The sequence below is a fragment of the Oncorhynchus mykiss genome, chromosome 14 (genome assembly GCF_013265735.2).
Source record: "Oncorhynchus mykiss isolate Arlee chromosome 14, USDA_OmykA_1.1, whole genome shotgun sequence".
Lineage (NCBI taxonomy): Eukaryota > Metazoa > Chordata > Actinopteri > Salmoniformes > Salmonidae > Oncorhynchus > Oncorhynchus mykiss.
The window spans coordinates 4453295-4480209 of NC_048578.1; the positions used below are offsets into that span (position 1 = coordinate 4453295).

A 26915-nucleotide genomic window follows, 5' to 3' on the forward strand; every position below is an offset into this window, starting at 1 on the left:
TCCAAAGAGAATGTATGCAGGTGGCTGGCTATACATTCGTATCCCCCGTGGACCGGTTCGTACATAGACGCCTTTGCAGCCTGAATGGAGAATTGTTTATCTTCCTTAACTTGATTTAATGGTGAACAGGTGGAAAAAAAAATATTTATGAAACACAATTTTCCACCACCATGCTATGGTGGCCTAATGCAACTTCCTGACATTGTGTACAGTTTTCAGACCAAGGGTAAATAACAGACTGCTGCAACTTGATTGGCTGAACAAGATGCACAACATCCAGGACTTGCGTTTAGCCACTCTAGCATGGTGGTGGAAAATGGTGTGCCCTAAAGATGTTTTACTCATTTTCTTATGCCTTCTCACTATTAAATCGAGTTAAGGAGGAAATCAACGCATTTGCAGCCTGAATGGAGAATGTTTTATGTATGAACCGGTCCACATGGGATACGAATATATAGCCTTCTGCGTATATTCCCTTTTGACGGTTAGATGAAATGACAATCTGCCGGCCTTTAGGCTACGGTTCGTAATGCTCCCTCGTAGAGAGCCCTGTGGCTTCAGGTTATTTGGCATGGGAAATGTTGGGGACGCATTGTCCAAGTAAGCTATGCGTAGCTACTGTATGTGTGTGGAAATCATGTTAGAACTTGTTTAGTATAGTCCGTTTTTAACTCCTCTCACTACTCGTAGCTGTGTAGTCTGTTTGTTTGTGTTGTTGGTATTGGCTAGCTTAATGTTCTGGTCAGTAGCTAGCTAGCACTCGCATAGCTGCTAGCACTGTCATGAAACGGTATTAGGGAAGCCCGACAATATTACGTTTTGAGAGAAGTAGTGAAAATGCTCGGGACCAGGCAATTTTGAAATGTAATCTTTAGGCATCTTTCACTTTTCTTATATGTAGTTTTGTAATTGACAAAAAAAAAGGTGCTTTTTGCTGTGAGCCAACCAAGGTGATCACAGGTTATTTTCCCCAAAGACGGTGGGGCCACGACGTTCTAATGCCGATTGGGACTATAACTCTCCAACCACAAATGAGCTTCACAGTAGAAAATGAGTTAAATGACTTCCACAACTTTCTTAACAATTCAGCCATCACACCAAAAGGTGAAAGTGAATACAACATATTTAATTCAATGATTTTGTTCAAGTGGGGACAATTTACTCTGACACAGGGGTTTATCTGCATACTGGTTTATTTGCATGTTTCTACATACTGACCGCAGCCATGTGATACTTGACTGATCATGATAATGTGATTGCTTAACCTTTTTTTTTTTTGCATTTGACTGATTTTTTTTCCCCCTGCCAAATGACACCAAGACTGCATGGTGCAGATTGCAGCGCCATTTACAGAGCTATAAGCATGATGGTTGTCATAGCTCTTTGAATGGTACTGCCATATGTACTGAAATACCAGCTCCATGATCCACTCACGCAGGCAGGCAGGCAAGCAGACGTCTGCACGTTGTCCGTTGGTATGTTGTTCAGTTCGTAGTGAATAGGGTAAGTGGTTAAATATGAATAGCCTGTGCCCTTTAAGACAAAGTGATAAATGAATGCCTTTCACATGAGAAATAGCTTAAAAGCTATGGTTGGGTCACATGTTACAGGTAGTCTGACATTTAAAGTCTCATAGATACAAGGTTAATTTGCTGTACTGCATGTTTAAAACACGAGGTTGGTGATGTTAAAATCTGATATACAAAACACATTTTACAAGTGGATTTATTGAGACGTGCATGCCTAATTATTTTATTTTTATCGGGTTTTAAAGTATGGAAAGCAAAATCCATGTCTATTATTAGCTGTATTAGGGTTATGTAAGAGGACTTAAGTGCTGCTGGTTTTCAGCATTTCACCAAGTACCTTCAGCATTTATTTTTCTGTCTGCCATTATATGGGTTCTGAAAGCATGCGCCCGTCTTTGTGCTGGAGTCTAAGTAGCACTTCTCAACTGTTATTTTATCGTTGAATGAAATGACTGTCTTTACTTTCACCTTTTCACTGCGCGTGACACTTATGTCAACAGCAGTGTAAGTGCTTTAGCCTACTTGTCAAATTTGCTAGACTGTACATTTCCACGTACACATTTTTATATTCTGAATTATGACAATGTATTTGACAGAATGTGGAAAACATCACCCATCCTCCCACCTGTGGCAACCCACACAAACTATAAGAAAGACCAGATAGGCATCTTATAGTGCATTCGGAAAGTATTCAGACCCCTTTCTCCACATTTCTTTACTTTTTAGCCTTATTTTAAAATTGATTAAATAGTTCTACACATAATACCCCATAATGACAAAGCAACAGGTTTTTAGAAATATTTTCAAATGTATTCAAAATAAACTGAAATATCACATTTGCATAAGTATTCAGACCCTTTACTCAGTACTTTGTTGAAGCACCTTTGGCAGCAATTACAGCCTCGAGTCTTCTTGGGTATGACGCTACAAGCTTGGCACACCTATATTTGGGGAGTTTCTCCCATTCCTCTCTGCAGATCCTCAAGTTCTGTCAGGTTGGATGGGGAGCTTCGCCACACAGCTATTTTCAGGTCTCCAGAGATGTTCGGTAGGGTTCAAGTCCGGGCTCTGGCTGGGCCACTCAAGGACATTAAGAGACTTGTCCCGAAGCCACTCCTGTGTTGTCTTGGCTGTGTGCTTAGGGTCGTTGTGCTGTTGGAGGGTGAACCTTTTCTCCAGTCTGAGGTCCTGGAGCAGGTTTTCATCAAGGATCTCTCTGTAGTTTGCTCTGTTCCTCTTTCCCTCGATCCTGACTAGTATCCCAGTCCCTGACGCTGAAAAACATCCCCACAGCATGATGCTGCCAACACCATGCTTCACAGTAGGGATGGTCCCTGGCTTCCTCCAGACATCACGCTTGGCATTCAGGCCAAAGAGTTCAATGTTGGTTTTATCAGACTAGAGATTCTTGTTTCTCATGAGAGTCCTTTAGGTTTCTTTTGGCAAACTCCAAGCTGGCTATCATATGCCCTTTACTGAGGGACTTCCGACTGGCCACTCATCCATAAATGCCTGATTGGTGGAGTGCTGTAGAGATGCTTGTCATTCTAGAAGGTTCTCCCATCTCCACAGAGGAACTCTGGAGCTCTGTCGAAGTGATCACCTCCTTGACAAAGGCCCTTCTCCACCGAATGCTCTGAGTCTTGGTGGTTCCAAACTTCTTCCATTTAAGAAGCCACTGTCTTCTCGGGGACCTTCAATGATGCATAAATATTTTGGTACCCTTCCCCAGACACAATCCTGTCTCGGAGCTCTACGGACAATTCCTTCAAACTCATGATTTTTGCTCTGACATGCATTGTCAACTGTGGGACCTTACATAGACAGGTGTGTGCCTTTCCAAATCATGTCCAATCAATTGAATTTACCAAAGGTGGACTCGGGTGGAAGGTGGAAATTAAGTTGTAGAAACAGCTCAAGGATGATCAATGGAAACAGGATGGACCTGAATTCAATTTAGAGTCTCATAGCAAAGGATCTGAATGCTTACAGTTGAAGTTGTAAGTTTACATACACTTATGTTGGAGTCATTAACTTGTTTTTCAACCACTCCACAAATTTCTTGTTAACAAACTATAGTTTTGGCAAGTCGGTTAGGACATCTACTTTGTGCATGATACAAGTAATTTTTCCAACAATTGTTTGCCGACAGATTATTTCACCAATTCCAGTGGGTCAGAAGTTTACATACACTAAGTTGACTGTGCCTTTAAACAGCTTGGAAAATTCCAGAAAATGATTTCATGGCTTCAGACGCTTCTGATAGGCTAATTGACATCCTTTCTTGTTTATTTTGTATTTATTTATTTTACATTTATTTTACCATGTAGGCTAGTTGAGAACAAGTTCTCATTTACAAATGCAACTTGGCCAAGATAAAGCAAAGCAGTTCGACACATACAACAACACAGTTACACATAGAATAAACAAACATACAATCAATGATATAGTAGAAAAATATATATACAGCATGTGCAAATGGGGTTAGATAAGAGAGCTAAGGCAATAAATAGGCCATGGTGGCGAAGAAATTACAATATAGCAATTAAACACTGGAATGGTAGAATGTGCAGAAGATGCATGTGCAAGTAGAGATACTGGGGTGCAAAGGAGCAAGATATATACATAAATACAGAATGGGGATGAGGTAGATTGGATGGGCTATTTACAGATTAGCTACAGTATGTACAGGTGCAGTGATCTGTGAGCTGCTCTGACAGCTGGTGCTTAAAGCTAGTGAGGGAGGGAGTGATTTTTGCAGTTTGTTCCAGTCATTGGCAGCAGAGAACTGGAAGGAGAGGCGGCCAAAGGAAGAATTGGCTTTGGGTTGACCAGTGAGATATACCTACTGGAGCATGTGCTACGGGTGGGTGCTGCTAAGCTCATCTGGAAGTTAGTTAAGTGTCCAAAGAAGGGCCAAAGGTATACAGAATGGTGTCGTCTGTGTAGAGGTGGATCAAAGAATCACCAGCAGCAAGAGTGACATCATTGATGCATACAGAGAATAGAGTCGGCCCGAGAATTGAACACCCCCAATTGGCACCCCCATAGAGACTGCCAGGGGTCCGGACAACAGGCCCTCCAATTTGATACACTGAACTCTCTGAGAAGCAGTTGGTGAACAAGGCGAGGCAATCATTTGATAAACCAAGGCTGTTGAGTCTACAAATAAGACGGTTGTGATTGACAGTCGAAAGCCTTAGCCAGGTCGATGAATATGGCTGCATAGTAATGTCTCTTATCGATGGCGGTTATGATATCGTTTAGGACCTTGAGCGTGGCTGAGGTGCACCCATGACCAGCTCGGAAACCAGATTGCATAGCGGAGAAGGTACGGTGGGTTTCGAAATGGTCAGTAATCTGTTAAAGGCAGGGTAGAATATATATAGGTCTGTAGCAGTTTGGGTCTAGAGTGTATCCCCCTTTGAAGAGGTGGAGGACCGCGGCAGCTTTCCAATCTATGGGAATCTCAGACGATACGAAAGAGGTGGAACAGGCTAGAATAAGGGTTGCAACAATTTTGGCAGATCACTTTAGAAAAAGTGTCCAGATTGTCTAGCCCGGCTGATTTGTAGGGGTCCAGATTTTGCAGCTCTTTCAGAACATCAGCTATCTGGATTTGGGTGAAGGAGAAGTGGGGGAGGTTTGGGCGAGTTGCTGTGAGGAGAGCAGGGCTGCTGACCGGGGTAGGGGTAGCCAGGTGGAAAGCATGGCCAGCCGTAGAAAAATGCTTATTGAAATTCTCAATTATAGTGGATTTATTGGTGGTAACATTGTTTCCTTGCCTCAGTGCAGTGGGCAGCTGGGAGGAGGTGCTCTTATTCTCCCTGGACTTTACAGTGTTCCAGAACTTTTTTGAGTTTGTGCTACAGGATGCAAATTTCTGCTTGAAAAAGCTAGCCTTAGATTTCCTAACTGCCTGTGTATATTTGTTCCTAACTGCCCTGAAAAGTTGCATATCACGGGGACTGTTCGATGCTAATGCAGAACGCCACAGGATGTGGATGTTTTGAATGGGGCATGCTTATTTAAGATGGTGAGGAAGGCACTTTTAAAGAATAAGGCATCCTCTACTGACGGGATGAGATCAATATCCTTCCAGGATACCCGGGCCATGTCGATTTGAAAGGCCTGCTTGCTGAAGTGTTTTAGGGAGCGTTTGACAGTGATGAGGGGTGGTCATTTGACCGCAGACCCATTACGGATGCAGGCAATGAGGCAGTGATTGCGGAGATCTTGGTTGAAAACAGCAGAGGTGTATTTGGAGGGCAAGTTAGTTAGGATGATATCTATGAGGGTGCCCGTGTTTAAGGATTTGGGGTTGTACCTGGTGGATTCATTGAAAATTTGTGTGAGATTGAGGACATCAAGCTTAGATTGTAGGATGGCCGGGGTGTTAACCATGTCACAGTTTAGGTCACCTAGTAGCACGAGCTCTGAAGATAGATGGGAGGCAATCAATTCAACATATGGTGTCCAGGGCACAGCTGGGGGCAGAGGGTGGTCTACAGTAAGTGGCAACAGTGAGAGACTTGTTTCTGGAGAGATGGATTTTTAAAAGTAGAAGTTAGAATTGTTTGGGTACAGACTTAGAGAGTAAGACAACTCTATTTGAGTCAATTGGAGGTGTACCTGTGGATGTATTTCAAGGCCTACCTTCAAACTCAGTGCCTCTTTACTTGACATCATGGGAAAATCAATAGAAATCATCCCAGACCTCAGAAAAGAAATTGTAGACCTCCACAAGTCTGGTTCATCCTTGGGAGCAATTTCCGAATGCCTGAAGGTACCACGTTCATCTGTATCAACAATAGTACGCAAGTATAAACACCATGAGACCACGCAGATGTCATACTGCTCAGGAAGGAGACACGTTCTGTCTGCTAGAGATGAACGTACTTTGGTGCGAAAAGTGCAAATCAATCCCAGAACAACAGCAAAGGACCTTGTGAAGATGCTGGAGGAAACAGGAACAAAAGTATCTATATCCACAGTAAAACGAGTCCTACATCGACATAACCTGAAAGGCCGCTCAGCAAGGAAGAAGCCACTGCTCCAAAACCGCCATATAAAAGCCAGACTACGGTTTGCAACTGCACATGGGGAAAAGATCGTACTTTTTGTAGAACTGTCGTCTGGTCTAATGTAACAAAAATACTATTTGGCCATAATGACCATCGATACTGTATGTTTGGAGGAAAAAGGAGGACGCTTGCAAGCCGAAGAACACCATCCCAACCGTTAAGTACAGGGGTGGCAGCATCATATTGTGGGGCTCTTTGCTGCAGGAGGGACTGGTGCACTTCACAAAATAGATGGCATCATGAGGTAGGAAAATGATGTGGATATATTGAAGCAACATCTCAAGACATCAGTTAAAGCTTGGTCGCAAATGGGTCTTCCAAATGAACAATGACCCCAAGCATACTTCCAAAGTTGTGGCAAAATGGCTTAAGGATAACAAAGTCAAGGTAAGTCAAGTGGCCATCACAAAGCCCTGACCTCAATCCTATAGAACATGTTTTGGCAGACCTGAAAAAGCGTGTGTGAGCAAGGAGGTCTACAAATCTGACTTCGTTACACCAGCTCTGTCAGGAGGAATGGGCCAAAATTCACGCAACTTATTGTGGTAAGCTTGTGGAAGGCTACCTGAAATGTTTGACCCAAGTTAAACAATTTATAGGCAATGCTACCAAATACTAATTGAGTGTATGTAAACTTCTGACCCACTGGGAATGTGATGAAAGAAATAAAAGCTGAAATGACTCATTCTCTCTACTATTATTCTGACATAAGACATTCTTAAAATAAAATGGTGATCCTAACTGACCTAAGAGGCAATTTTTACTTGGATTAATTGTCAGGAATTGTAAAACTGAGTTTAAATGTATTTGGCTAAGTTGTATGTTGTATATAAACTTTCAACTTCAACTATATATATATGTTGAGGCAGAACTACAGAAGATGAATCATCTTTTGCATTGTAAACTCCCTTTACTTCTTTCCTATTGGAGCATACTATCTTGACCACGCGATCATTTTCTAATGATGAACAAGGTATCTCAATTCTTTTTAATACATTTAAAAAACTGTTTTCCCTTTGTCATTATAGAGTATTGTGTGTAGATTGATGAGGAAAAAAATACATGTAATCAATTTTAGAATAAGGCTGTAACATAACTAAATGTGGAAATAGCCAAGGGGACTGAATGCTTTCCAAATGCACTGTGTAGGCAAAAAATGTGGCATATGAATTTAAAGAACACAAGTGCGAGGTTGACATCCAATGCATGCTCCTCTAGTCACAGAAAGGAGCATCAACCAATCAGTGAATAGCCTATCTGATGGTCACATCGTAGAGCTGTTGAGGAAAATCTACCACTGAAGTCAGAAGAAAGGGTCTCTCTCTCTCTCTCAAGGGGCTTAATTGGCATGGGAAACATGTTTATATTGCCAAATAAAGTGAAATAGATCATAAACAAAAGTGAAACGAACAGTAACCATTACTCACAATTGTTCCAAAAGAATAAAGACATGTCAAATGTAATATTATGTCTGTATACAGTGTTGTAATGAGTGGTTAAAGTACAAAAGGGAACATAAATCAACATAAATATAGGTTATATTTACAATGGTGTTTGTTCTTTACTGGGTGCCCTTTTCTTGTTGCAACAGGTCACAAATCTTGCTGCTGTGATGCACACTGGTGTTTCACCCAATAGAAATGGGAGTTTATCAAAATGGTATTTGTTTTCGAATTCTTTGTGGGTGTAATCTGAGGGAAATATGTGTCTCTAATGTGGTCATACATTTGGCAGGAGGTTAGGAAGTGCAGCTTAGTTTCCACCTCATTTTGTGGGCAGTGTGCACATAGCCTGTCTTCTCTTGAGAGCCAGGTCTGCCTTCAGCGGCCTTTTTCAATAGCAAGGCCATGCTCACTGAGTCTGTACATAATTTTCGGTCAGTCACAGTGGTCTGCCACTGTGTACTCTCTGTTTAGGGCCAAATAGTATTCTAGTTTGCTCTGTTTTTTTTGTATATTCTTTTCAATGTGTCAAGTAATTATCTTTTTGTTTTCACATCATTTGGTTGGGTTTAATTGTGTTGCTGTCCTGGGGCTCTGTGGGGTCTGTTTGTGAACAGAGCCCCAGGACCAGCTTGCTTAGAGGGCTCTTCTCCAGGTTTATTTCTCTGTAGGTGATGGTTTTGTTATGGAAGGTTTAGGAATCGCTTTCTTTGGTGGGTGTAACGGCTCTTTTTTGGATTATGATAATCATTGGCTTAATTCTACTCTGCATGCATTATTTGATATTTTACATTGTACACAGGGGATATTTTTGCAGAATTCTGCATGCGGAGTCTCACTTTCGGGTTTGCCCCATTTTGTGAAATCTTGGTTGGTGAGCGAGCGGACCCCAGTCCTCACAATCATAAAGGGCAATGGGTTCTATAAATGATTCAAGTATTTTTTGCCAGATCCTAATTGGCATGTTGAATTTTATGTTCCTTTTGATGGCATAGAAGGCCCTTCTTGCCTTGTCTCTCAGATCGTTCACAGCTTTGAGGAAGTTACCTGTGGCACTGATGTTTAGGCCGAGGTATGCATCGTTTTTTGTGTGCCCTAGGGCAAAGGTGTCTAGATGGAATTTGTATTTGTGGTTCTGGCAACTAGACCTTTTTTGGAACACTATTATTTTTTGTCTTACTGAGATTCACTGTCAGGGCCCAGGTCTGACAGTCTCTCTCGCTCTCTCTCTCTCCCCGTCAGTGTTTCCACCTTAAACATGAGTTGAATTTTTTGGGATTAACTCTGAACATATGATTTAAAGATGTTTGTTTTACACTGTCAGGGCATCACCTAAATATGAGGGTTTTCCTCTTCAAGTGGACTGTAGGAAATTCAGCACTCTGGGCTATGTTGGACACAGTCCAGCTGAAGGTTTCTTGGAGAGTCCGTTCATTTTAGAGTACTCCTTCCATTTGTGTGGTTTCTGCTCTTTGTCATAGTGGTGTAGTATAATGTATAAATTATCATAAAAGCAACCATTGTGTCTTCAATATCAAATCACATTTTATTTGTCACATACACATGGTTAGCAGATGTTAATGCGAGTGTAGCGAAATGCTTGTGCTTCTAGTTCCGACAATGCCGTAATATCCAACGAGTAATCTAACCCAACAATTTCACAACAACTACCTTATACACACAAGTGTAAAGGAATGAATAAGAATATGTACATAAAAAATATGACTGAGTGATGGTATAGAACGACAATAGGCAAGATGCAGTGGATGGTATAGAGTACATTATATACATATGAGATAAGTAATGTAGGGTATGTAAACATATAAAAGTGGCATTGTTTAAAGTGGCTAGTGATACATTTATTACATACATTTTTCCATTATTAAAGTGGCTGGAGTTGAGTCAGTATGTTGGCAGCAGCCACTCAATGTTAGTGATGGCTGTTTAACAGTCTGGTCCCTGCTTTGATGCACCTGTACTGACCTCGCCTTCTGGATGATAGCGGTGTGAACAGACAGTGGCTCGGGTGGTTGTTGTCCTTGATGATCTTTATGGCCTTTCTGTGACATCGGGTGGTGTAGGTGTCCTGGAGGGCAGGTAGTTTGCCCCCGGTAAATGCGTTGTGCAGACCTCACTACCCTCTGGAGAGCATTACTGTTATGGGCGGAGCAGTTTCCGTACCAGGCGGTGATACAAGCCGACAGGATGCTCTCGATTGTGCATCTGTAAAAGTTTGAGTGTTTTTGGTGACAAGCCGAATTTCTTCAGTCTCCTGAGGTTGAAGATGTGCTGCTGCGCCTTCTTCACCACGCTGTCTGTGTGGGTGGACCATTTCAGTTTGTCCGTGATGTGTACGCCGAGGAACTTAACCTTCCACCCACTCCACTACTTTCCCGTCGATGTGGATAGGGAGCTGCTCCCTCTGCTGTTTCCTGAAGTCCACGATCATCTCCTTTGTTTTGTTGACGTTGAGTGTGAGGTTATTTTCCTGATACCACACTCCGAGGGCCCTCACCTCCTCCCTGTAGGCCGTCTCGTTGTTGTTGGTAATCAAGCCTACCACTATAGTGTCATCTGCAAACTTGATGATTGAGTTGGAGGTGTGCATGGCCACGCAGTCGTGGGTGAACCCGGAGTACAGGAGAGAGCTGAGAACGCATCCTTGTGGGGCCCCAGTGTTGAGGATCAGCGGGGTGGAGATGTTGTTACCTAACCTCACCAGGGCGGCCCGTCAGGAAGTCCAGGACCCAGCTGCACAGGGCGGGGTCGAGACCAAGGGTCTCGAGCTTGATGACGAGTTTGGAGGGTACTATGGTGTTAAATGCTGAGCTGTAGTCTATGAACAGCATTCTCACATAGGTATTCCTCTTGTCCAGGTGGGTTAGGGCAATGTGACTGCGATTGCGTCGTCTGTGGACCTATTGGAGTGGGTCTAGGGGGTCAGGTAGGGTGGAGGTGATATGGTCCTTGACTAGTCTCTCAAAGCACGTCATGATGACAGAAGTGAGTGTCATTTAGCTCAGTTACCTTAGCTTTCTTGGGAACAGGAACAATGGTGGCCCTCTTGAAGCATGTGGGTGTAATCCAGCCTGGATTTGAATCAGGGACTGTAGTGACACCTCTTGCACTAAGATGCAGTGCCTCAGACCGCTGCACCACTCGGGAGCCAAAATTATGGGAATGTTCTCAAAGAAAATGCAATATTATTTTTCTCCCATCAGAAAGTGGGGATAGGACCCCCTTTAGTGCGATCCTCACCTAATCTATGGCCATAGAACTTCAGGTGTTGGGGCCGGCCTCTGAAAAAGTATTGCAAGATTTTTTAATCTGGTTTATGTGAAGACAAAAAGGCATCAGACTTGTACATTTACAGCACACTCCTCTCCACAACACATGTTTAAAAACATGTTCACACACAAAGGTTTACTCTGTCTTATTCTCATTACTCAACACTCTCTCTGTCAAACACACACACACACACCTCACGCGCACATACAGACACACACATATACACACACACACACATACATAACCACACAAACATCTGAATTGCAAGGTAAACAGACTTCTCCTCTCCCAGGGGACTCATAGGTACGTTTCTTATTTTTGCTCTCTCCATGTTGGCTCCTCATTCTAGTCAAAGAAACAATCAGGTCAGGAATGCTCTACCACTGCAACGGCAACCGTCACTCAACTAGAAGTAATCAAACTATCTTTGTTCCATGTAGAGTTTCAGCATGATGATGTTGTTATCTTAAAACAGACACAACGTTCCTCCAACTGCCACAGCTGTGTGTTAGCTAGCCTGGACACCCACAGCTGCCTGCTGGAATTTGGTGCCTGTCTGGCCCCTGCCCTGATTGTGTGTGTGTGTGTGTGTGTTTCTAACCAGCCAGGGAGCTGTTCGTATTCTGGACCCCTCACTGAATGATCAATCACACTGCTTGACTTCTCTCTGTGGTCCTGCCAGTCTTGCACTGGGCCCTGTTTGGAGTTCCATGTCTATCTCCAGATTAGCATATGGGCATTCTCTATGGTGCCATGTCTCATTTAAGGCTCCCTTCAAAAATACATTTCTATATTAATGAATTTCTTATGTAAATGAGGTTCCTATGTTAATGCGACTTTGCATAAATAAATACTGGAAACAACAGTGGGTAGTGGCTGTGGAGTAGTACCCTTCATTCAGCCTACATCCTCAGAGACAATAGCTTGCTTAATCAGGTATCGTTCAATAAAGACTTCAAGTCAAATCTGGGGCGCCCCCCTGCTGGCATGCCTGTCCCTCTTCTGGAGAAAGACAGGTGGAACGTGAGCCCCAGTGTAATGAAGGGAGGCCCCTCCTGCTGTGTCCCGATGCCCTCCCTGTGCCCTGTGTCATGTAAAAATCTTCCCAGCGTGAAATAGTTCCCAATCGTTCTGATTGTGTTGTGATTGTGACATCATGTTGTAAAGATTTTCACAGCGTGAAAATGTTCCCAGTCAATAATTTGCACGTGCGTCTGTGTGGATGGCTGAGCTCGTGCAGATGTTTCTCTCACACCCCCTCGCCCTTGATTTGGCTAGCTAACTAGCATAATTAGCTATAAACTGTTAAAGATGGCATCAGAGGTGTGCAGTTAACTTGTTTGTATAGCTAACTAATTAACTAAAAAACATAGATGCACTGGCAATCGAAAACGTAGCACCCAAGTCTTTGCAATTGCAAAGAATCTCTCCTCACATCAACCCTCTGCACTTTGACACGTAAGTCCGGGAATTTTTTTGAGGTTGAGGGAGGGTGAGAGAGAAACATCCGCATGAGCTCGGACATCCACAAAAAATGATGCAATTATTGAACTGGGAACATTTACATTTTAGAACACAATCAGAACGATCAGAACTATTTCACGCTGGGAAGCTTTTTACGTGACACCCTTGTGTGAACCAGAACATGTTGGAGTAGATTAGTTTGTAATAGATTCCATCTCCTCCTCCAAAAGAAGGTTGGAATTGCAGAATTGCCTATTACCAAGAGGAGCTGGGTTTTGCTTCCCTGTTTAATTCCAAACAGCTCAGTAAGGAAGCTTTGACCCCTGCTCCTCTGCCATAGATTGTGCTCCTCAGCAGGCTGAAATGGAAAAACATTTATTCCTCGCTCTGACGTCGCCCAGATAAACAAACTGGAAAACATGTTATTATCTAATTAGTTCGCTTCTCAGCCCCGCTCTCTGATTCATTTAATTTCACTATTTATATTTTCAAACTGATGCCCAACTGTTTAGTCATTCTCTGAACAAAGTTGTTCAGACAAAATTTGTTAGAATGAGCACATGTATTTATTCTCCAAGACCAAAGTTGAAAAGTTTAAGCCCTCACAATAAATTATGGTGTTCACTTTGAATTACCATCCTCTACCAGAGAAGCTGCAAATGTATACAGTAATTCTTGTTCTAGTTACATTATGGAGTTTGTTGAACTCTCAGAGGCAGCACTGTGTCTAACCCACAGTGAAGCATATGGCACAGATCAAACACTTGACTGCTGTGGCCACAGCTGAGTGGCTGTTATGCTGTGGTCAGTGGTAATGAGCCATTAATACCAATGAGATGAGACCTGGGCTCATATCCACAAAGCGACTCAGAGTAAGAGTGCTGATCTAGGATCAGTTTTGCCTTTTAGATACTAATGAATAAGATTATATTGACAGATCCTAGATCAGCACTCCTACTCTGAGATGCTCTGTGGATTCGGGCCTGAGTAGGATTTCTCTCAAATACTTCCTTGATCATCCACCACCAGTTTACTGTATATACAGAGCAGGTGACAAAAGGCAGATATTTGTTCCTATTTCTAAACTTGTCCAAGTAACAGTTTTGGATTCAGGAAGCCTACATTGTTTGACTTCTAATTCTTAAGAGTCTAAGCCGTTGGTGGTTCAGGAAATAAACACTCAGGAAATATACAAATGTTTTAGAACACCTACTAATTCAAGGGTTTTTCTTTATTTTTTTTACTATTTTCTACATTGTAGAATAATAGTGAAGACATCAAAACTATGAAATAACACATATGGAATCATGTAATAACCAAAAAAGTGTTAAACAAATCAGTGGTATTTTATATTTGAGATTCTTCAAATAGCCACCCTTTGCCTTTGACAGCTTTGCACACACTTGACATTCTCTCAAGCAGCTTCATGAGGTAGTCACCTGCAATGCATTTCAATTAACATGTGTTAATTGAAATAGGGGGGGGGGGGGGGGTAAAGACGAAGTCCATATTATGTTAAGAACAGCTCAAATAAGCAAAGAGAACTTTACTTTAAGACATGGTCAGTCAATACGGAAACTGACTCTCATGAGGACCGCCACTGGAATGGAAGACCCAGAGTTACCTCTGCTGCAGAAGATAAGTTCATTAGAGTTACCAGCCTCAGAAATTGGAGTCCAAATAAATGCTTCACGGTGTTCAAGTAACAGACACATCTCAACATCAACGGTTCAGAGGAGACTGTGTTAATCAGGCCTTCATGGTCGAATTTCTGCAATGAAACCACTACTAAAGGACACTAATAAGAAGAGACTTGCTTGGGACAAGAAACAGGAGCAATGGACATTAGACCAGTGGAAATTTGTCATTTGGTCTGAAGTCCAAATTGGAGATTTTTGGTTCCAACCGCCTTGTCTTTGTGAGATGCGTGTGAGTGAACAGATGATCTCCGCATGTGTATTTCCCACCGTAAAGCGTGGAGGAGGAGGAGGTGTTATGGTGTGGGAGTGCTTTGCCAGTGACACTGTGATTTATTTAGAATTCAAGGCACACTTAACCAGCATGGCTACCACAGCATTCTGCACCGATACACCCTTCCATCTGGTTTAGGCTTAGTGGGACTACAATTTTGTTTTTCAACAGGACAATGACCCAACACACCTCCAGGCTGTGTAAGTTTTATTTAACCAGGAAGGAGTGTGATGGAGTGCTGCATCAGATGACCTGGCCTCCACAATCACCCGACCTCAACCAAATTGAGATGGTTTCGGATGAGTCGGACCGCAGAGTGAAGGAAAAGCAGCCAACAAGTGCTCAGCATATGTGGGAAGTCCTTCAAGACTGTTGGAAAAGCATTCCAGGTGAAGCTGGTTGAGAGAATGCCAAGAGTGTGCAAAGCTGTCATCAAAGCAAAGGGTGGCTATTTGAAGAATCTCAAATATAATATATATTTTGATTTGTTTAACACCATTTTGGTTACTACATGATTCCATATGTGTTATTTCGTAGTTTTGATGTCTTCACTATTATTTTACAAAGTAGAACATAATAAAAATAAAGAAAAACCCTTGAATGAGTAGGTGTTCTAAAACTTTTGACCGGTACCTTAATACTTCCATAGATTTTTTTAAACTAGTACTGGTTGCCTTCAGACGAGTCCCGTGGCACTTGTGGGGGCCGTAGAGCAAAACGGAGAACACCGTCGTGCTTGTGAGAATTTTCCATTAGTTTGTAGCCTAAACGGTTTGGATGCTACAAACAGAAGTTGGCACATCAATGGTACCAACTTCAGACGAGTCCCATTGGGGTTGTAGAGAAAATCAGAGACCACCCTCGTGTTCCTGAGTCTCATATTGCCACAGAGTGGTCATATTAGTTTTTTTAGGCCGAACCTTTCTAACTGAACGGTTTGGCCTACCATTCAGACGCTACAGAGTTTTTCGTGAGAAGACTGATTTTCGGGATGTAGTTCGGCCACCTTCAACCACAGATGCAGAAGGCTGCCATGGGCGCATGCGGTGGATTGAGATGCAGCGTATGTAAAACATTTTTTACAAAAAATGGACATCTCTAGCTTAACCTTTCTCCTACAATTTCCATCAAAATCCGTCTGTTTAAGCTGTAGCTTTCTGTATTTTTTTTTGTTGCATGGGGTGCGTCTCAATCCACTGCATCCGCCGATGGCAGAACTAAAGCGGTGTTTGTCAGACCATGAGACATCCTGAAAATCGGTCTTCTCACTAAGCCCTCTGTGGAAAGACGAGACTCTCATGAACACAATGGTGTTCTCCGTTTTTGCTCTACCACCCGACAAGCCTCATGGGACTAATATGACCACTCTGTGGAAAGGTGAATCTGTTACGAACACGTACAGTAACATGTCGGTTGTTTTGCTCTAACAAGACTTGTCTCAAGGTCGTAGGTACCAGTAAAAAAAAAATGTATGGAAGTATATATGGAGAAAGAAAAAAATAGTTTCCTGATCTTTCTTATATCTCTCAGATATAGAACAGACACTTCAGAACAAACGTTCTTTTGATTTTTTGGGGGGGGGACAATCTGTTCCATTTAGTGAATCTGTTATTCAGTGAGTTATGGGCTAATAGCAGTAATGCCAAATTCAATGTTTCATCAAATATTTCTTTTATATATTTTTTGAGACCTGAAGTGGTCTTAAAATGTTTAATAAAATAATTAAATGATCCTTGGTATGACCATCTCAAATCAATTCCATATGTTATCTTAGTAGAACCCCTACCCCGGCTTTGACAGGGCTTAGACTAGAGGGTTTTAAACTGACAGATTCTGATGGGATTTTTTTATTTATTAGGTTACTTAGATTAACATACCGTCACTAGACTCTAGGGGGTTTAAAGCCCAGCGACTAGCAAAACTCTTTATATGAACCGTAAAACAAGCTCTCTAAAAGGTTTGGATGGATTACATTAAAATGTCAGCGGTTAAGCGTTAATCAAGTCAGGATGAGAATCAGAGAGAGGGCAGCAGAGAATGGGTGGTGGCCATGCCAGTCAAGAGGGTGCTCTGGCCTACTGTCTGTGTTGCTGCTATCCCTTAGTACAGAGCTCAGGAGCTGCTATAGGGATATAGAGAAAGAGAGGAGATGGACTCATCTGCCCCTCCATCACTGCAATTACTGCATCATAATGTATTATACCTATGTCATGTGTTTCCAGGGCATTTTATCCATTAGGAGCAGTGTCACCATCTTCCTTTCAGTCTGTGGTTCTGTCTATGGGTAATTGGTACCACTATATCAGTTGCACCACCACAGGCAGGACATTTAGGGTTAAACACTGCAATGTGGTAGCAATTTTGGGTTCTGCTCCATTGGAAAGCTCTAGCACATTTCCTTAAATCCCGGAACATTAGACAGTTTTGAGTTTTTTTTTTAAAGTACAGTTCACAGCCAATTTCTAAGCAGGAATTGCCTTTGGTTTGGTTGTTTATGAAAACAGATCCTAATGGTTTTAGGATGGCTTCCACCTCTCAAACAGAGACAATGAGTCAATATGACAGTGAATTGTTTGATACACTTCAACGTAAGCGATTTACTCCAGAGAAATCACTCATGATATGGTTTCCAAATGGTGTTTCTTTCTCACCTGTTTGATGATTGGCTTTCTGGCACGTGGGAAATGTAATTTAGTTAGCATGATTATTTTATGCAATGAGTTTTGCCATATTCATATGTCTCAATTTCCCTTGAAAGTGTGTTTTAGATTTGGAGTGAATGAATGATCACGTTACAGTCAATGTGACCGTTTTGTACTTTATAGGGCGCTCATTCCAACATCTGATTGTATGTCCTTTGTGGGGAGATGATCAGTGCAAAGCGTCACAGAAGTTGAAGAAATATGAAACTGTTGATCATATCGCTTACTCATTTGAGAGTTGGCGAAGTAATGTTTTACTGTGTCAGGAAAAATAAGTATTAAGAAAACATCTGTGGCCCTAAACTTGTCAAAGTTAAAATCATGACTTGCGTCTAAAATGTGCAGCCGGATGGTTTTCACTCACCGTTCTGTATCATCAACAGGACATGATTTCAGCCATCCATTAAAGGAAACATTTCTGCCTTTTTGGTGTATCTTCAAGTTCTTATGATGCCAGATGGTGAAAGGGATAGTCATTAGTATTGTAGACTTGGCACAGCCTCCTATCCCACTTTTCTATGTTGGATAGTATGATTTGTGGGGTATAATTTGTATACTGGATCTGAATATTGTCATTTAAAGCATGCTGACAACATTGTAGGTTTATCACTAATCCTGATTTATCCTGACCCTTAGAGGGAACCAGTTAAGGTTTCACTGAAGTTCCACTCCTTTATTGCAGCCAACAACAACCCCAGAAAAGAGAAAGTCAGGCTCACCTCCGCAGAGCCAACCCCAATTTACTGTAATCCCAGAGCTTCACATTAACCAGACTGCTTGAATCAGGCAGGAGTGCTGCTCGCTTCATGTGGTTTTAAGTTACTTAACAATACCTCTCTCATTTTAAGGGTAGGCTACAAGTTCAACGAAACGGTGAGTCCTGTGTAAAATCTATTGTTCTGTTCATTCTGTGAAATGTTTGTTTTAGGAGTTCATCATCAAAAAGTATTGATGCAACTCGGATATTAAAGTTAATTGAATGATTACTCAATGTCAGTTTGAAATTAAATGTTACATTCTGTGTTTGTATAATTTCAGGTATGCTGCCCTGCACAACGGAAACCATATTGAAAAGGAAAAGCAGTCGTTGCAGAAAGAGGACACGGAGTCCTGCTTCTGACAACCACAGACAGTCAGACAGACACTACCCTGTGCAATCTGAGACAGGGACTGGGCCAGAACCAGCCCTAGAGGGAGTCATTCTAAGGCAGCCTCTCCCACTGAGCCAAACCAACAACATGTTTGGACTGAATTCTTAGTAGCGGGATCGATTATGGACTGTGGAATACTTTAAGGTGAATAATGTTGCCAAAGCCATTTGATATTAACTTTTGTTTTAAGACATGTCGTTTCATATTTCCTTTGCTTAGAAAAGGAAGAAAAACACTCAATCTTTCTGATCCACTATAGCTAGCTCTGTTAGTTAACGGATGTTCCGGTAATGCTTAGTGTTATCTGTCACCAATGTAAACATTTCAATAAGCTTTATTGATCTAAGGAGGTGCAATTTCACACAGGCACAGAGGGCTCATAACCCCTTCATTTAGAATGAAGTATTAACTTGAAAATGTTCTCATTTTATTCAACTTCAGGTCTCTTATCTCTCTCTGTCATTGGTGCCCTATACTCAGTCACTATCAGCCTAGATCCCATAACTTTCCTTTGATGCTTTGCATAATCTTCAAAAGCCGAAAGTGATAAAGTATTTCAGCACACCCACGGTATAGTATGGTATGTGATGAAATAATTCGGCCCCTGAAGTGCATTATTAGCTACTACACTTTATAAATGATCCCTTCTCTCTCATGACTCCTCTCTCAGATGTTGACAAAGATGGGCCATGCAATAAGATGGACGTGTTTTTAAAGATTATGGTTGCTGAAGCAATTTAATCTTGGTCACAGTATTTTGCCTCCTACTGATGTGTGTTGTCTACTACAGTACGTGCATACTACGTACAGTATGTGGGCGCATGCTTGAGATCATGTCCTATACTTCATGAAGGGCCCCTCTCAACACCACCTGTTCAGTCTAGTCCACAGCAACATCCCATTTCTTATGCATTACGAACAGTAGTCCGAAAACATTTGCTAGAGTGTACTACAATTTTCCGGCATTTTGTATTCATGAACAATCCAAGGTATCCCTTGAAATGTATAATTACCTGCACCTGAAATGTGAACATTGACTTTCTTTTCCTGTGCCATTCCAAAGCAAACCATTCCACTTGCTGAATCCTTCAGTAGGCTACCAATGATGACTAGCTCGTTTAAAAGGCAATCGCCACCAAAGCCAGCATTTCATTTCAATGAGTCACCAAATAGAGGCTCAATGGCACATTCTGTCCAAAACACTGGGAATATTTCCTTTCAGAAAACAATGCAAAGAGATCATACATAGTCATATACAGCAGGATGTAAAGAATACCAACTGTATTTTCCCCATACATTCATCTGTTAAACACACATTCAAGCGACGTCTCCCAGCAACTTAAACAAAATGACCCTGTTGGTTGAACTTCCTGATGAAATGTCCAATCTTAAAGGGGCAGTGCAGTCAAAAACATTATTTACCATTTTTTTGTATGATATTTCCAGACTATCAGGTCGAAATTAAAGGGGCAGTGCAGTCAAAAACATTTACCATTTTTTGTATGATATTTCCAGACTATCAGGTCGAAATTAAAGGGGCAGTGCAGTCAAAAACATTTACCATTTTTTTGTATGATATTTCCAGACTATCAGGTCGAAATTAAAGGGGCAGTGCAGTCAAAAACATTTACCATTTTTTTTGTATGATATTTCCAGACTATCAGGTCGAAATTAAAGGGGCAGTGCAGTCAAAAACATTTACCATTTTTTTGTATGATATTTCCAGACTATCAGGTCGAAATTGTGAAAATTATGAAAATGCCCTTTAAGTGTAAGCTTTTTGAAGAAAAACCAGCAGACACTATGCCCTCCATGGAATGAGTTTGACACCCCTACCCTAGAGTCTAGACCAGAGTTTCCCAACCCTCTCCTCGGATGTTTCACATTTGAGTTTTAACCCTAAACTACCACATCTGATTCAATTAGGCAAAGGCGGGAGGATTAGTTGACTAATTGAATCAGGTGTGCCAGTTTAGAGTTAAAACAAAAATGTGAGAGGGTTGGGAAACCCTGGTCTAGATGATCCAATCAGATGTGTCACTACATCCACAAGATCAGTCTGAGCATTTCAATGGCAAAAGAAGGCTCAGGGAAATAAATGATAGACAAATATATTTTGATTTACAACCATGAAATAAACACTCAGTGATTTATTAGACACTGAGTGATGATTTTAAAAAATGTAATGAAAATGACTGCATGAGGCTTTAATAGATAGCCCAGCAGATTATCCTGTTTTTATAATGTACATGTTGAAATGTAAATATCAGAATTACCATTAAGTTGTCTCTGAGTGGGGTGTTTGGGGCAAGGTTGAGTGTGTTACGCAGTGTCCAGTAACATTAAGCCATAAGTCATTACATCCATCCTGTCTTCCTCCTTACAAAACCAAAATGTCAGTCACTCCCTCCTTCCCTCCTGTCCTTGGACTCAATTTTTCCCATGAAGATTTTTGAAGTGGATTTAACAAGTGACATCAATAAGGGATCATCGCTTTCACCTGGATTCACCTGGTCAGTCTGTCATGGAAAGAGCAGGTGTCAATAATGTTTTGTACACCCAGTGTAGGCAGCGCCGTTACAGTGCTATACCCTTCTGGAACAGATTTTAAACCAATGTTTGTTTTTTTCATGCTCCTTAAAAAAAGCTATTTATCTCAGACTGTGACCTCTTCATAATTGAAGCACCAGCACTTTAGTAATATATAGATAATGATGTAACAAAGTATTCTCATCAGTTGATCGTCCACGACCAATTTTATAAACAAAGGTGTTTTGATCACTTAAATTATTTACTTTCCTTTTCACTCATCCTGAAGATTTTATTTTGTATTGTATTTTTGATGATACATTCAGAAAAGTCTGTAGTGCATTATTTTGGATACAAAGGTAAATGCCATGTGTACAATCCATGAAGACCCATTCTAATTATATAATAATCCAAATAGTCTGAAATCGTTCCCTTTGTGAGTGGGACTTTACTTGCTTACAGTGCAAACAATGCAACATAATGTTTGTCCATGAAAAATCGTAAAATTGAATTTGTATATCTTTCTTTGTTTGTGTTTCCTTTTACAGGAATGTAATTCAGCCAATTAAGAAGAGGATATATGCATTGTACTTCCAGCATAATTAAGGCTTATATTTCTGGGATTTTAAAGTGTACATAGATGAATATTCTTCAGCAAAAAAGTGGGATATGAGTCTGTCTCTTCAGTGAGCTTGAACAAAGCAATTATAATGTCTTTATATTCTTCATTCCAGTAGCTCTGCTGGCCTATCCTTCCAGCACAGTATAATGATAAAGCCTGAACATGTAAGCCACCATATACTTCAGTACACATGTGTATGCATAGTCACATACAGCTGTTTTTTTTATGTTTATAAACCTTGTACATCACAACATTTTATTGCTAGTTTTCAATTGACGTGGCCAGGATAAGAATTTCACCCAGACTCCAAAGGAGGGGGTTACCCTTCATGTTTTGTTTGTGATAATAGATGTGCTGCGTATATAATCCCCTGGGCCCGGCAGTTTCCATGACACCTGGAATATACAGCTCTGTGATCAACATGTATGGCACATTATGTGTTGGTGGTTGAAAGTCCAGAATTAGAACACAACCTGTGGAGATTTAAGAGGAAAACCACCTGCGGTAATAACATAACTTTCATCATTTACTTTAATTACACCCCTGAGGTAGATTTGAAAGGAGAACCGTCAACTACCTAATTTTATACTGTATAGTCAGATACCAGTTACACAATATGCAGCCTAATTATTTATCAGACGTTTTAAAAACAGATGTGATTCTAGGAATGGTACAGTAATACATTGTACTTTCCCTGTGAATAGTCCTGTAGGACCTCCTTTAGTCCTTGTTGAATTACATACACGTAGAGTTGGGACAATCAACCAAAAATGATCGACACCGACCAAATCGATCACTTATCGCAGTCATTTCGTCCATTAGGATAAGTAGCCTATACTAGAGAAATGTGAAGTTTGAAATGAGTTTGCTAATATGGGTGATTGTTAATGGAACATTTGATGGCTACAACCATCAAACTAGTAGTAATAGTTTTAAGCAGGGATCCCCAACCTTTTCTAGCATGAGAGCTACGTTTAAAAAAAAAAAAATATTATGTCACCAGTTACACAATAAATGATTGGTTTCAAATAGACACATCATTTTCTCCTCTCACCTGCAGCTCTTCCTTGGGTCCTTAGTGTACAAGAGAAAGTAGTTCCTTATGTTTTTTGTCAATATACCTGGTAAAATAATGGTTAATAAACTACTCTAAGTGGGGCCGTTAATCAGATTTTTTTTCACAAAAATTCTGTTTTAGATTTTCCTAAATTACATTGCTTTATTTTTCACTTTTAAAATTCCTATTGTTCATAGAGAAACAACATTGGATGTTCTGAGTTTAAATCACATAAGACTTTTTTTTTTTTAGGTGTGGAAGAAATTTAGATGTTTGATTGTAATTCCTCTTTAATTGCGCATCTGGTGACTGAGGAATGTGCCGGTCTAATGTGCCGGTCTAAAAATGGTTCTGTACTGCTGCTTCTCAATTCATGACAAAGTATATCATACAAATGACAGTATATACTTACTTATGATATACTTCTGCCAGGTAAGCCAGCTTTGCGGTTAACATTTAATTGAGAATGTTTTGGGGGAAGTTGTATATAGCATACTTCAGAATTGTTTGAAGAGCTACTCATAGTTGGGATTCTCGTGATCGACCTGTTGGAGACCCCTGGTTTAAAAAAGATGTGGTAAAGTTTAAGGTAATGTCATAAACGTATCATTCTATTTAACATTATCGCACAAATTCTGGCAATTTATCATGATCTGGATTTATTCTGCATATCGCCCAGCTCTACATGCATGTACGTAAAGGTTAAGGCGATGATTAATTAAATGCTTCACCTGTTCATTAGTGATCAGAACCACAGGCATCTGTCCCCGTGGTGTGTTCCCCAGCCGCTGCATGTTGAGAACATCTGAGAGAGGCTGAACTCTGAGTTGGGCCGTATCCACAAAGCGTCTCAGAGAAGGAGTGCTGAGCTAGGATCTGTCTATACAATCTTATTCGTTATGAACTAAAATGCTAAAATGATCTCAGATCAGCACTCCTACCCGGAGATGGATACGGACCCAGTTGTCTAGAGACAGAGGCAAGGGACCTCTTCTGGCGTTGAGCCACAATGTAATATACAGATCAAGTCAATTGTAACCTACATAACTCATCTGGGGAGATATTGGACAATGAGGAAGAATAAAATGAAATATGCCGTTTCAACAAACCAAAGTTTGTTGCAGCAAATGTCATACCTCCAAACATACACAAATGTTGCTACTTTTACAACTCAACATAGTATTGCGTTTTTAAAAGTTTGTTCAGATATGACCAATGTCTGAGAAAGAGTTGTATCTCAAAGCCATACATTCCCTTTTGGTTTGGATGCTTTGGCGCAATCGTTTTTCAGTTTCAGTTAGTCCCCAACATGTCGTTACCATGCCTTCACCCTAGGAACCTCCTCCAACCTTCCCCTCTCACTCTTTGGGTGCCACCTCTGAAGGCTGACCTGAAGGCAGTGGAAGCTCACAGCATGAATGTGTTGTACAGTAAATCTCCCAACAGTGTTGTTGAAGAATAAACTTTTGTAATAAAACTCCTCAGTGTTTATTTTGATGGAACACAGATGAGTCACTATTTTCATGAACTTCCTCTCTGTCAGTCGGCCAGAACGTGTATTACTTTTTCTGTTGGTAGGTGAGTGCTCTAATAAATAAATGATGATTTGAGACGGAGAGAGGTTATTAATCCCCGGCACCAACTTTCTTTTAGGCATCACCTGGTTTCAATAGGGAGCATGCTAGTAATTTAGATGACAGATAATAGTATCATTCAACCACTCCATAGAGCATTAGTTGTTTATTCCAAATGGAAAGCATTCGCAGTCTTTTTCTCTTCAAACAGAATGAGTGAGGGAGTGGAGTGTTCATTGGCTGCCTAGCTTGTTATATAATCGTGAATAAAGAGGGTCACTCCGGTAGGTAACCTTTAGCCTTTTACCATAGGCAATGGCCTTCTGTTCCAGTCCCACAGCACAGTTAGAATACAGCCTAATGATTCAGACAGCAGGAGATAATTTCTCCTTTAGCCAATAAGCTGTGTGCGTCACTCCCAACCTCTCCTCTGGTTTATTTACAGTGCACAGGGACTGCAGACAAGAGTCTTTCGAATAAACATACTACATGTACCAGGTAAAAGCAGACTTATCTGTGTGTAAATCTTATGTTTTTTAATGGAGTCCCATGGGTTCATAATTATGCTAATCATGTTAGCATAGTGTCACAATGTCTGTAAGGTGTACAGTAAGCCTAACGTTGAACATATCACAGAAGTCCACAAACATGCTGGGTTGCTGCTGCTGTCATTTTGGCCCCAAAACTGTGGACCATATGGCTCAGCTTGGTTACTGACAGACTTTTGACAGACAAATACCACACATGCTGGTTCCCAGACAGACCTAAGTATGACAGACAGACGTGAGCCTCATTACACAATGGCATGTTTCAATCGGATGGAAACCCTTTACAGAATCACAATATCCTGCAGCTGTCAAAGCAAGTTTTCCATAACTGGCTTAACAGATGGACTTGCCACATTGGGGTTTCATCTCTCCGTTTAGGATTACGGTAGGCTATGTGCCTGACACACAAAGTAGTCCCCTTCTTTCGTCCTCTGCTTCTTGACTTTAAAATACATTTACTGTGTATCCTCACACTCAATGCGCACGCGCATGCACGCACACCTGCTCACACACACACACGTGCACACACACACACTGTGCCATGACAAGTTGGACTATTGCACAAGTATCTATTTTCTTGTTTACTTTCAGAATCAATAGGTTGGCACTAAGCGTAGATATAATTGGTTTCAGGATTTACAAACCTCATATTTGCCTAATTCAATTCATTTCAGAAGCTGATTGGCCGTAGTATGAAGGGGCACACAAACTTTCCTTATTTCCTGCTTATTTACTTCCTCTTTATTTCTCATACCTGACCTTCAGTTATGTATTTCTCAGTCTGTTAAGTGTGGATATAATTTTGGTCATTCCTCAAAGACTATTGTTTTGAAATAAACTTTAGTTTAAATGGAAATAGTTTCCTGTTGTTTTCCATGACCATGTTTGAACAGTGTGGCCTGATTACAAAAAGGATGTATTGGTCCCTAACAGTTATCAAGCACCATGCTGAAGCTAACCTTATAAATATTGGGTGGAAACTGAACAATGTCTTTCCCTGATTGTCATGTGGAGGAGTAACCTGCTAAGTTGCAGATCCCATTAATTTCCTATGGCTCTGATAACCGTCTCAACTTGACCTTTATAAATATAGTCTAGATTTTAATGGCTTTTTAAGCTTTCTAATAATGCATCTAACATTTAGAAGCTCAGGGGAGACGGATCTCAATCTCTCAGCTCAACCTGAATGGAGTTTAGCCCCTATACTATAGGGCTCTTCACTGTAATCCAGAGATGAGAGCCACTCATGCTATCAAACGCCCTTATTGCCTTCATTTCTTCATAAAGTGTGTATTTTTGTTTGCTTCTCAGTTTTGTCTGCTTTGCTTAGTTCACCAAATCTCCTTCTGATATGTTTCTCCCAAAAAATATACAGTACCAGTCAAAAGTTTACACACCTACTCATTTAAGGGTTTTTATTTATTTGACTATTTTCTACATTGTAGAATAATAGTTAATACATCAAAACTATGAAATAACACATTTGGAATCATGTGGTAACCAAAAAATGCCTTAGAAATCTTTGAAGTAACCACCCTTTGCCTTGATGACAGCCTTGTACACTCTTGGCATTCTCTCAACCAGCTTCATGAGGAATGCTTTTCCAACAGACTTGAAGGAGTTCGCACGTATGCTGAGCACTTGTTGGCTGCTTTTCCTTCACTCTGCGGTCCAACTCATCCCAAACCAAGTCTCTTCTTTTTCTTGGTGTCCTTTAGTAGTGGTTTCTTTGCAGAAATTTGACCATGAAGGCCTGATTCACGCAGCCTCCTCTGAACAGTTGATTTTGAGATGTGTCTGTTACTTGAACTCTGTGAAGCATTTATTTGGGCTGCAATTTCTGAGGCTGGTAACTTTCATGTACTTATCCTCTGCAGCACTGGTAACTCTGGGTCTTCCTTTCCTGTAGCGGTCCTCATGAGAGCCAGTTTCATCACAGTGCTTGATACAGTTT

The 26915-nt window shown here is 41.0% G+C and overlaps 1 protein-coding gene across 2 annotated transcripts in view; it reads left to right on the forward strand.

Moving 5' to 3' along the window:
- LOC110488581 (5-hydroxytryptamine receptor 4-like) overlaps nt 1–24316 on the forward strand; it is a 150065-nt gene extending 125749 nt beyond the window's left edge. The window contains exons 7-8 of one of the 2 annotated variants that reach the window (XR_005035901.1): nt 18519–20295; nt 20366–24316. Coding sequence is in view for 1 of the 2 variants with exons in the window: in XM_036942714.1 (XP_036798609.1) it covers nt 18519–18600 (82 nt within the window). In the remaining variant the exon portion in view is untranslated. Of the gene's footprint in view, nt 1–18518 lie in introns of both variants that reach the window. The other variant, XM_036942714.1, reaches the window with a different exon arrangement.
- The last annotated feature ends 2599 nt before the right edge of the window (nt 24317–26915 follow it).